At 34.2% G+C, this 12172-nt stretch overlaps 1 protein-coding gene across 1 annotated transcript; it reads left to right on the top strand.

Annotated features, from left to right (window-relative positions):
• LOC140139978 (uncharacterized) lies at positions 1-11869 on the top strand. Its single transcript, XM_072161783.1, has 2 exons — positions 1-307; positions 9902-11869. The coding sequence occupies exon 2, from the start codon at positions 9905-9907 to the stop codon at positions 11135-11137; it is 1233 nt and encodes a 410-aa protein (XP_072017884.1). The 5' UTR covers positions 1-307; positions 9902-9904; the 3' UTR covers positions 11138-11869.
• Positions 11870-12172: the final 303 nt, after the last annotated feature.

The following is a 12172-nucleotide window of genomic DNA, read 5'->3' on the forward strand; positions in this document are numbered from 1 at the left end:
CCCTTCGAACCACCCCATCCGCGTAAAGGTTTTTGATGTACCATGCCTGGACTCTGTGCTTCCACCATTCCAAATATTTTCACCTGCTACGATAGGCCTACGTTTCAGAACTTCAGATTTTGGATTACGATACGTTTCAGATTTACAGAATTTGGACAGTGCTCTACTAGGCCTACGTGTACTGATGTAGTACTATCCCGAGTACTATGAACTAGAAGAGGTACATTGTATCTACATTGTATACTAGTATATAATATACATAGGTACGGCGTATATAGGACTGGCAAGCGAGTCTAAGTATAGCGAGGTATGTGCATGTATCACCCTTGTGTATGTTTTATTACATGATATTGTATGTTTATGTGCCTCACTAAGTTAGTCCGGCTCTATCTATATAAATACATGTAATTGAAAGTCTTCAAAACATGCATATGCCCCGGGGCATATATCGCTCATTCTACAAAATCCGGTGCCAATCCACTGTAAAAATTGAAAAAAATAAAGTTTTTTTTGTTTTTTATTAGTAAATGTATCACTACTTTCAGATGTAAAAGATTGTCAACACCACTTGTATATTTTTCTTTCAGGAAGTCATGATGTTTTTTAACACTAAAACTCAATGTAATGTGAGCTACGTTACCGGCTACAAAATGGGCTGGTTTTACTTAATCCAAGGTCATAAAAAGCAAACGAAAGATCACTTGAGTGAAATGTAACACCGATTTCACCATTTCATAGAAGTTTTAAAGATGCATAAATGAGTGCGTAACGTAGCTCACAGTAACGTAGTTCATGGGTTTTTAATGTTTTTGATGTGATTTGCGAACGTTAGAATGTTATGTCGGTTAATTCTAATATAAATGGGGTTCGATCACTGGTACCTATCACATAGGCCTATTATTAGGAAGTACTTGTTATACAAGTGCATACTATGGAATTCTGGTAACGTAGCTCACCAATCTTAACATGGTCGGTCGAAATTTCAATGTTTACAACATTTCTATGCCAAAATGCTACAGCATCACGATTTTTACTGTTATTTAAAAACCTATGAGTGTTTCCTTTAAAAACCGTAAACTACGTTGATACCTCTGTTTTACGTCTTTCCAATAACGTGTGTTAAAAGGGGTAACGTAGCTCACAGCGTTTTGGTGGAAAGTGCAATTTATTTTAGAATTACACAAAGACGTTTTAATCACTAAAAAATAATGTTGATATGCAATATGATGGCGCCTTATCTAATTAAAAAACAACAAATATGTAAAGATATCGCATTTATTCAAAGAAAATATTAAGGGTCAGATTTGACACTTGAGCAGTGGAAACGCAATTTTAGCGATTTTCGAGCCTTTGCAAGGGTTAATCAGGCTGAAGAAAGCATTTAAAGTATGGAAAACTATATATGTCCGTGTAGATCTCGTTTAGTTCTACCAGAAAAACAACATATTTGATGCCCTAAATGCTCGACAAAGTATTTGTGGACCAAAGAATGGAAAAAGGGCTATTGGCACCGGATTTTGTAGAATGTGCCATATGCCCCGTGGTCAAAAACCACACTATCCTACAACCTTTTTACATTAAAGAATAGGGCACTTTAAGTTTATTTGTTACTGTGGTAAGTAATAATTTTCTTAATTTTATGTAATTTTTGAAGAAAATAATAAATTATTTTAAAACACTGAAGAAGGTCAGGGAACCTTTTCAGCTACCAGGTAGGCAAATGCAGAAATGTAAAAGTCTGAACGTCACTTAAACCACAGATATTGGAACACAGTTGCTACTCTGTGACATAAGAAACAAACTTTTATCTAGCCAGCGTTACCATGGTTACCGAGCATTGGTTACCAGGCATTCAGTCCGAGTCATGTTCTCTGTCATCTTTTACTTAACTATCGGGACAATATTTGTGCATTTGCTCATGTTCTCCGTCATCTTTTAAATATAAAAATATAAGGGAGCATGCCCCCGCTACAAAATTAATTATTGAACTAGAAATAAAATAAAGAAAAACGTAAGGGGCGAAATAAAAAAACCCAAGACCTTATCTTGTCAAGCATGATACGAGGAACATGAAAACAAATATAAGGGAGCATGTCCCCCACTACCAAATTAATTAATGAGTTATTAAATTAAAAATAAAATAAAGAAAAACATAAGAAGCGAAATAAATAAAAGCGAGACAATATCTTGTCAAGCATGATACGAGGAAACATGAAAAAAAATAAGGGAGATTTTCCCTTCTACAAAATTAATTATTTAATTAAGAATAAAATAAAGAAAAACATAAGGGGCGAAATAAATAAAACGCAAGACATTATCTTGTCAAGCATGATATGATATGAAGAACATAAGAAAATATAAGGGAGCATGCCCCCACCAAAAAAATTAATTATTTAATTATTTGATTAAAAATACAATAAAGAAAAACACAAGGGGCGAATAAATAAAAAGCAAGACCTTATCTTGTCAAGCATGATACGAGGAACATGAAAAAATATATAAGGGAACATTTCCCCCACTACAAAATTAATTAATTCATCCGTTCATTCATTCATTCATTCATTCATTCATTCATTCATTCATTCATTCATTCATTCATTCATTCATTCATTCATTCATTCTTCATTCATTCATTCATTCATTCATTCATTCATTCATTCATTCATTAAAAATAAAATAAAGAAAAATACAAGGGCCGAAATAAATAAAATGCAAGACCTTATCTTGTCAAGCATGATAAGAGGAACATGAAAAAAACAACAAGGGAGATTTCTCATACTACAAACTTAATTATTTAATTAAGAATAAAATAAAGAAAAACATAAGGGGCGAAATAAATGAAAAACAAAACATTATCTTGTCAAGCATGATACGAAGAACATAAAAAATATAAGGGAGCATGCCCCCACTACAAAATTAATTATTTAATTGTTTAATTAAAAATAAAATAAAGAAAAACATAAGGGCCGAAATAAATTTAAAAAAAATAAGCAAGCCCTATCTTGTCAAGTATGATACGAGGAACGTGAAAACAATATCAGGGAGCATGCCCCACTACAAAATTAATTATTGAACTAAAAATAAAATAAAGAAGAACATAAGGGGCAAAATAAATAAAAAGCAAGACCTTATCGTGTCAAGCATGATACGAGGTACATGAAAACAAATATAAGGGAGAATTAATTAATTAATTAAATAGTTAATTAATTAGTTAATCGAAATCATCTTAATACGTCATCTAATAATAATAATCTAACAATAATTTTAATTAGAATACATCATCTAATATCATTCTTATGTATGGTGCTGTGTTTGAGTGCTGTGTTTGCAAACACAGCATGGAATATTTTCATTCTTATGTATTATATTATAGTGCTGTGTTTGAGTGCTGTGTTTGCAAACAGAGCACGGATTGTTTTATTCTTATGTATTATATTATAGTGCTGTGTTTGCAAACACAGCATGGAATATTTTCATTCTTATGTATTATATTATAGTGCTGTGTTTGAGTGCTGTGTTTGAAAACAAAGCATGATTTTTTTCATTCTTATGTATTATATTATAGTGCTGTGTTTGAGTGCTGTGTTTGGAAACAGCATTAAATTTTTCATTCTTATGTATTATATTATAGTGCTGTGTTTGAGTGCTGTGTTTGCAAACACAGCACTGATTTTTTTTATTCTTATGTATTATATTAGAGTGCTGTGTTTGAGTGCTGTGTTTGCAAACGCAGCACGGAATTTTATCATTCTTATGTATTATATTATAGTGCTGTGTTTTAGTAGCAGTGGGCTATACAGAGGTAAAAACTACTTTTTTTGTCATATGATTTTCTAAACAGTTTTTATTTATTCCTTATACCCTATCTCAATATGAAATGACAACATTTTTGGCCTGGTGTCCGAGAAAAAAGTGTGCAGCGCCCACTTGTGTCACCATACCTTATCATTGTTGAGGAGTGGATTCCAGTACAAAATCCTTCAAAGTAGTCCTTTTCTGGCATCTTGCTATGATTTTGGTGTCTAAATATATGTAAATGAGCTCAAAATACCTAATTTTGGAAGTTGCATGAAAATTGACATTGCGTTTTCTTAAAATGGACATTTTGGGTCAAAATTTAGCTTGAGGGCGCTTTTCATGATCTATCGAAAGTTAACGTCCATTCGCTGTTTTTAAGTTAATAGCTATGAAGATGATCATTAGTTCAAACTGCTCAAGAAATTTGAGCATTTTATCACAATTAGTTTGTCCGTAGCACTCGTTTGAATGTTCCTTCGATACTGCTATACAAACACATGCGGGTCAACGACCTTTTATCATGTACAATCCAATGGTGGCAGCCAAATGAACGTTCTGATGAGCGTTGCGGACAAACTACTTCTGCTAAAAAGCTCAAATTTCTTGAGCAGATCAAACTTCGGTGTATCTTCATAGATGTAAACATTAAAATACCGAAAGGAAGAAAATTTGCGCAAAATCTTGCAAAGCGCCCTTACGCTCAATTTTGTCCCAAAATGGCAATTTTTAAGAAAACGGAATGTCCGATTTTCATGAAACTTTCAAAATTAGGTATCTTTAGCTCATTTACATATATTTAGACACCAAAATCATAGCAATATGCCAGAAAAGGAGTACTCTGAAAGATTTTGTACTCAAATCCACTCCTCCACAAAGATAAGGTATGGTGACACAAGAGGGCGCTGCACACTTTTTTCTCAGACCCCCCTGCCAAAAATTTTGCCATTTCATGCTGAGATAGGTTATATAGAACAAAAAAAAAACTGTTTAGAAAATAAAACAAAGTATGAGCCATCTATAGCCCACTCCTAGTTTTAGTGTTGTGTTTGCAAACACAGCAAAGAATTGTTTAATTCTTATGTATTGTATTATAGTGCTGTGTTTGACTGCAAACACAGCACGGAATTTGGCATTCTTATGTATTACAGTATAATGCTGTGTTTGAGTGCTGTGTTTGACTGCAAACACAGCACGGAATTTTGTCATTCTTTTGTATTACATTATAGTGCTGTGTATTCTATTATTCTGCTGTGTTTTCGTGCTGTGTTTGGAAACACAGCACTTTTTCCATTTCCTAATTTTTCATTCTTATGTATTATATTATGGTGCTGTGTTTGAGTGCTGTGTTTGCAAACACAGCACTGATTTTTTTAAATTCTTATGTATTATATTAGAGTGCTGTGTTTGAGTGCTGTGTTTGCAAACACAGCACGGAATTTTATCATTCTTATGTATTATATTATAGTGCTGTGTTTTAGTGTTGTGTTTGCAAACACAGCAAAGAATTGTTTAATTCTTATGTATTGTATTATAGTGATGTGTTTGACTGCAAACACAGCACGGAATTTTATCATTCTTTTGTATTACATTATAGTGCTGTGTATTCTATTATTCTGCTGTGTTTTCGTGCTGTGTTCGGAAACACAGCACTTTTTCCATTTCCTAAATCGTGCAGTGTATGGCAAACACAGCACGGAATTTTGTCATTCTTTTGTATTACATTATAGTGCTGTGTATTCTATTATTCTGCTGTGTTTTCGTGCTGTGTTTGGAAACACAGCACTTTTTCCATTTCCTAAATCGTGCAGTGTATGGGACAACAACAAAATTAACATTTTTCTTGTCATGGCGAACCCCAAATTTTCCTTTTCTGAAAGCTATGTAGCTCAAAATAAATATGGATTCAGAAAGACATTGCATGGGTCCTTCAAACAAATTAGGAAGAAAAAGTTTGGCATCCCTTGCGTTAAACATACAGGGTGGTCAAAAATTGTAAAATAATTTGTCAATTTTTATGACATTTATCAATCAAAACTTTTTTCCTCTATTTCTGGCACTAAAACTAATAGCATAATTGAATTCCTCATCAAATTTCCATAAAAATATGTGTACTTTTGAATAAGCAGGGTGACTCGGGCAAGAGATAGTCCATTTAGAAATGTCGGAGCATAATATGCATATTGGGAAAACTGTCTTAATTAGCATTTAATTAGTTAATTAATTAGTTACAACTTTTGTTACAGTTGATCTACTATGAAGTAGATCTACAATCCAGGATGATATATGTGCAATTTGAGGTCCATGCTAGTTGTACTTTTTAAGATACAAAGGTTTGAAGTTTGTCATATTTTCATAATTTTGTGTATAACCCTATGGGGCTCCCCCGACCCGGCTCCCCCGACCCGGCTGCTCCATTGACACATCTTTACATATTGAGGTATAACTCTCAAAGTTGTTGTCCAATTGACTTGGGAGTTTTTGCAATTTGAAAAAGAACATAATTATCTACAAAACGACACCACACTTTCTACAAATAGGTATTATACTTAAGGGATGGGTTTATTTGTTTGTAAATGGAGGAGAAATGGGAGGATTTTGGCATGTTTGCTGTGATTGTTTGCCTAGCAATATTGATCACAAGTACACAATTGATGGTGCATATCAAGGACCAAACTCTATAGTTTTATATTTGAGCATGATCACTTCTGTAAGGTCATGGGAAATTATGTAAATCGGCTTTTATATTTGATGTTGCATATCGGCTCACGAACTTTTTTTTTTGTACCCAGTATTTCACAAAGTCCATGTACTCTGATGACCCTATGACTTTTTGCTGGTATGTTGAGTACTTTAAACAATTAATTATAGTACTTACCTCCTACTTTAGGAACATGCATATGCCTTAATGTATGTCGACCATGTCAACAACCCAGTGTAGTTTTACATGATTGGAAAAGTCTATTTCCTTTCGCTATTTTGCCAATCATAATTCATAAATTGTCCAACTTTTTGACAAAAAGAGTTTTGCAACTATTCCGCCAGCAAGGAAACACAAATTTATGTGTATCCAGTGCGTCCTTTACGTTTAAATAGTTCAGTTTATTGTCAAGTTGTGCCTCTATACGCCATATTTACGGAATTGATGATACGAGCTGATACGGAATTTTTGAACCCAAATTTCTTGAATATACATTACCTTTTCAACTTCTCGCCACGAAATTGGATTCATAAGAAGGTCAAATACAAGCCTTCCATTATGGCTGGTATCATCATCTCGATTGGTGTCTTGTGTTAGTATTATTCCATATTTTGCTGGTAGAAGTTCAATGAAATCCTCCATAATTCACGACTTCTGTCACTTGAAGTATAAATCAGCCAACGAGTAGGAGGAGCAACAAAACAACAGCTAAAAAATCATATTCCAGCAGCATGTAAATTTTTTTTGAGTTTTTTAATGACGAGTTATTATATGGTAGAATAGGAGTTAGAGCAGAGTGAGGTCTTTGGGATATGGGGGTATGTTTGAAGTCGACATGGTCGATGGCGTGTGGGTGTGTGGATGTGGGTGCTACGCGGTGTGTGAGGTGTGGGGTGGGGGTGTGTGTGTGTATTAAGGGTTGCGTGGTGAGGAGTTAGAAGTGAGAGTTAGGATTCAGAGAGTCATGGGTTAAGGTTGGGGTTATAGGGCTAGGTTTAGGTTTAGGATTAGGATTAAAGCTTAGGTTATAAGTTAGTGAAGTTTAGGGTATAGAACAAAATTACTGGGTTTTGGACTAATGACCTCAAGAATATCGGCGTGTAACCCATAACTTACCACTGTCTTGAATATTAATTAAGTTTTATCCTAATTGTGAACAAAAAGAAAGACCTTCATATTGCATGAATGTTTAATTAACTGAAACATTTAACCTCAATGACTTTATGAAAATAATGCCACCAGTTAAGGGCAAAAATCAGGAAAATGTACATTATTTGGAAGGCATAAAGTGACGACGTTTGAACGTGAAATTTTAACGTTGATATTTCCCAAACCTTTTTTTTTATACATATTTGTGAATTTTACACGTGCCCCATGGCACCTTATTGGACTCAAATAAAGTTGCTGTTTTTATAGAGGATAACGGATGAATTTTTATTTATTTATTTATTTATTTATTTATTTATTTATTTATTTATTTATTTATTTATTATTGATTAATTAATTAATAATTAATTAATTAATAATTAATTAATTAATTGATTAATTAATTAATTAATTAATTAATTAATTAATTAATTAATTATTTATTTATTTCATTTACCTCATCATTTCGGCTTTAAATGTTATTACGTATATTATTTCATCATCTTTCAAGATTCAAATTTGACAAGAATTTCACATTATGGTGTTAAATGTTGTACATTCCTGTTATAAATAACTATCATGTGGAAGACCAGTAAATTAAGGTGAAACTGTTTCTGCTATACGTGTCTGTCTATTAGAAAATTAATAATAAATGAAATGTAAGTCCTCAACTTCGCACAGGTGCTATCACACAAGGCACACATCACTCCGAACATTTTAAGCCGAAATGATGAGGTAACCACATCCTAACACAACCCCCACCCATACATGCATCATCATGTTACGTCTAAAAACGTGCAAAACTCTGCAAACTAACTCACAACTCCCCAATACATGATTACCCAAAAATGCCGATTAACGCTGTCCGGTCACCCATGTGTGTCCAAATTGCACATCTTGAATTGAGACCAAGGCATGCTGTTATTTCAATTGTTATACCGTTCCGGTTGGTTTATTACCTACCATTGCCTACGAGATGCAGTTCTAAGGTGGCAGAGGGACAGGTCTGCAATTCGATTCCACAACCATTCATACCTTTCATCTGTTTTATTGTATTATCGTGCGAATTGCTCCGTGGTACCTTACGGGTACCTGAGTTTTATTTGAATGAAGATGACTCTGTCATGCTCGACGTCATATTGCATAATTTCTATACAGTATATGCAATAAACCAACCAGAACAGTATAACAATACGCTGGCGAAGTTACGTAATAATCGGATTAACTACCATAGCAATAGGTGAAAACAATTTTTGAATATACCGCGCTGCACTGATACTTTCACGCGGTACCTCTGCATTGAACCGTATCATGCTAATCACTTGCACCTGGAAGATTAGTATTTTTGAAAAGACCAGTATTGTGTCCAATCTATGATTGCAGACATACACATGTGATTAGTTCAACCTGCTTGTAGTGCAGAGCGATATGTTCAAAATTGTTTTCACCTATTGCTATGGTAGTTAATCCGATTTATTACGTAACTTCGCCAGCGTATTGAAATAAAAGGCAGTTCTAAGATAGGTTAAGAATATAACGTCACAATTCTGTATTATTATTCAAGGTTGTAACGTGTGTCTATGCTGTCATGTAGGCCTACCTGGCAACAGACACGCCCCCGGTACAAACAGATGAAATTTGTAGAAAAGCGTGATTATGACAAAAACATTAAAAAATGATACTTTGAGGTATTGTTTTTTTAATTTTGTATGGCAGATCATACATACACATGTGCTGAGGTCAAAAAGGTAAAAATTTTGTTTTTGACCCCTGACTCACCTGTCATTCCAAACAACACCTTAAAGAATAAACCTGACTTGAAGTGTGACAAAAGCGTTTTCATGTTACGGCTGCTCCATTTTTGGGTGACCTATTTGTGACATGCGACCCTATCCATTCTGATGCAATTATCGGTGTGTTACTATTATTCCCGTTTTTAAATTTTTTTAAAGAGAAACTGCGTAGTCTTCGAACTTCCAAAAAGGGCTAATATTGGGACAATGTACAATGCCTTTCCCTTTTCTTTACCTTTGGCTTCCCAATTTTCTCTTTTATTTTTTGTTCAGGGGCACTGTTCTCTTTTAGTTTTTGTCGGGGCACTCTGTCCCCCGCCCCTGCTGACTATGCTACTGATCAAGATATTTTCCTGAGAATAACATAATACCGGTACTTAAAATTAAAGTTGAACTGTTTTGAATTTACAATATCAGGCCTGAATATAAAAATCTGAATAATTTGTGTGTATTCTATATTTTTCAGAACATGGATTACAGAAGCCCACTAAACGCTATCTACTACGTGTACCTGAGGCCTCATCTTTGTCAATATTGCGGAAGTTATTTTCATGACACCCGTCGATATCTAATGCATCAACATCACCACCAGATGAGAATTAGACCATATTGGTATGGCAAGAATTCACATCACTGGATCCATAATGAAAACTCTTACCAATATCAAAACAGTACCCATCACTACACACACAAGGACAATTTGAAAGGACATACAGTGCATGATGTAAGCAATGGCACCATAGAGAAACCTTACATGTGTCATTATTGTAATAAAGGCTTAAGTAATGCAAGTAATTTGAAGCAACATTTGAGGATCCACACTAAAGAGAAGCCTTACAAATGCCAATTCTGTAATAAACGCTTCACAAGGTCAAGTCATTTGAAGCCACATTTAAGGATCCACACCAAAGAGAAACCTTACAAATGCCAGATGTGTAATAAATGCTTTACACAATCAGGTACTTTGAAGCAACATTTAAGGATCCACACCAAAGAGAAACTTTACAAATGTCAAATGTGTAATAAAGGCTTCACACGAGCAAGTAATTTGAAGCAACATTTAAGGATCCACACCAATGAGAAGCCGCACGAATGTCAATTCTGTAATAAAGGCTTTGCATATGCACGTAATTTGAAATACCATTTAAATATCCACTCCAAAGTGAAGCCGTACAAAAGCCAAATCTGCAATAACAGCTTTACATATGCAGGTGATTTGAAGCGACATTTAAGGATCCACACCAAAGAGAAACTTTACAAATGCCAAATGTGTAATAAAAGCTTCATACAAGCAGAGGATTTTAAGCGACATTTAAGGATCCACACTAAAGAGAAGCCTTACAAATGTCAATTGTGTAATAAAGGCTTCACACAAGCAAGTAATTTAAAGCAACATTTAAATAATACCCACACCAATGAGAAGCCTTACAAATGCCAACTCTGTAATAAAAGCTTCGGACAAGCACATAATTTGAAATACCATTTAAATATCCACTCCAAAGTGAAGCCGTACAAATGCCAAATCTGCAATAACAGCTTTACATATGCAGGTAATTTGAAGCAACATACAAGGATCCACACCAAAGAGAAACCTTACAAATGTCAATTCTGTAATAAAGGATTTACAACTTCAACTAATTTGAAGCGACATTTAAGTTCAATGATCCACACCAGAGAGAAGCCTTATACAAATGTCAATTGAAACGACATTTAAGGATTCACACCAAAGAGAATCTTAGCTTACAAATGCCAATTATGTAATAGAGGAGTTACAACTGCAAATATTTCGAAGCAACATTTAAATATCCACACCAACGAGCAGCTTTACAAATGTTAATTGTGTAATAAAGGCTCCAGTAAGTTCAGTTGCACAAGTAGTTTGAAGAAACATTTAAGGATCCATACCAAAGAGAAGCTTTATGAGTGCCACTTTTGTCAAGGCTTTTCAGATAAAAGTATAAATTTACAGAAACATTGAACTATCCACACCGAAGAGAAGCCATGTGGTCATGTTTTTTATGTTGGGCACCAGTTGTGTTGCATGTGTATTTTTCAAACAAATCACATGCTTTTAGAGGTTTGGTACTATAACTTCAAAAGTTTACGTTAGAACCCAATAAAAGTATATATTCTGAGAGCATATACTCAAACGATTTCAGAAACGATACAATGGGAGTCATTATACAGGGTGACCCATATATAATATACAGAGTGTAACAAGCAAAGTAAGGATGAAAATATTAATTCAGTTAGGGTTGTCACCCCTCGACGTACATTATTGATAATGTAAAGTTTTGACACATGTTTAATATAGTTAACTTAATTACCCACCCAGCCATATGGAACTTTTAGCGGTCAAGTACCTCAATTATGTAAATACAGGGTGGTCAAAAATCTATCAATATTTATATAAATTTCTTCAAAACACCCCTTATCTGGCACTGGAGATAAAAAATTTCATGATTGAGGCATGTAACTAGATGTAAAATAAGCTCAACAATCCAGTTTTGAAAGTTAAAAGAGAATTCGACAAAGCGTGTTCGTAAAAATGGACTTTTTTGATCAAAAATGAGCATGAGGGTGCTCTTTCAGATTTGTCGCAAACTTTCTATGTTTTACTAGTTTTTAGTTTACTGAAGTAAAGAGGATCACAAAAAAGAAAAAAGAAAAGAAAAGCGCAGTGATTTATAGTGCGCTACGCACAGGCACAACGCCTAGACGTTGATCCATAAGCCTC

The sequence above is a fragment of the Amphiura filiformis genome, chromosome 18, assembly GCF_039555335.1.
Source record: "Amphiura filiformis chromosome 18, Afil_fr2py, whole genome shotgun sequence".
Lineage (NCBI taxonomy): Eukaryota > Metazoa > Echinodermata > Ophiuroidea > Amphilepidida > Amphiuridae > Amphiura > Amphiura filiformis.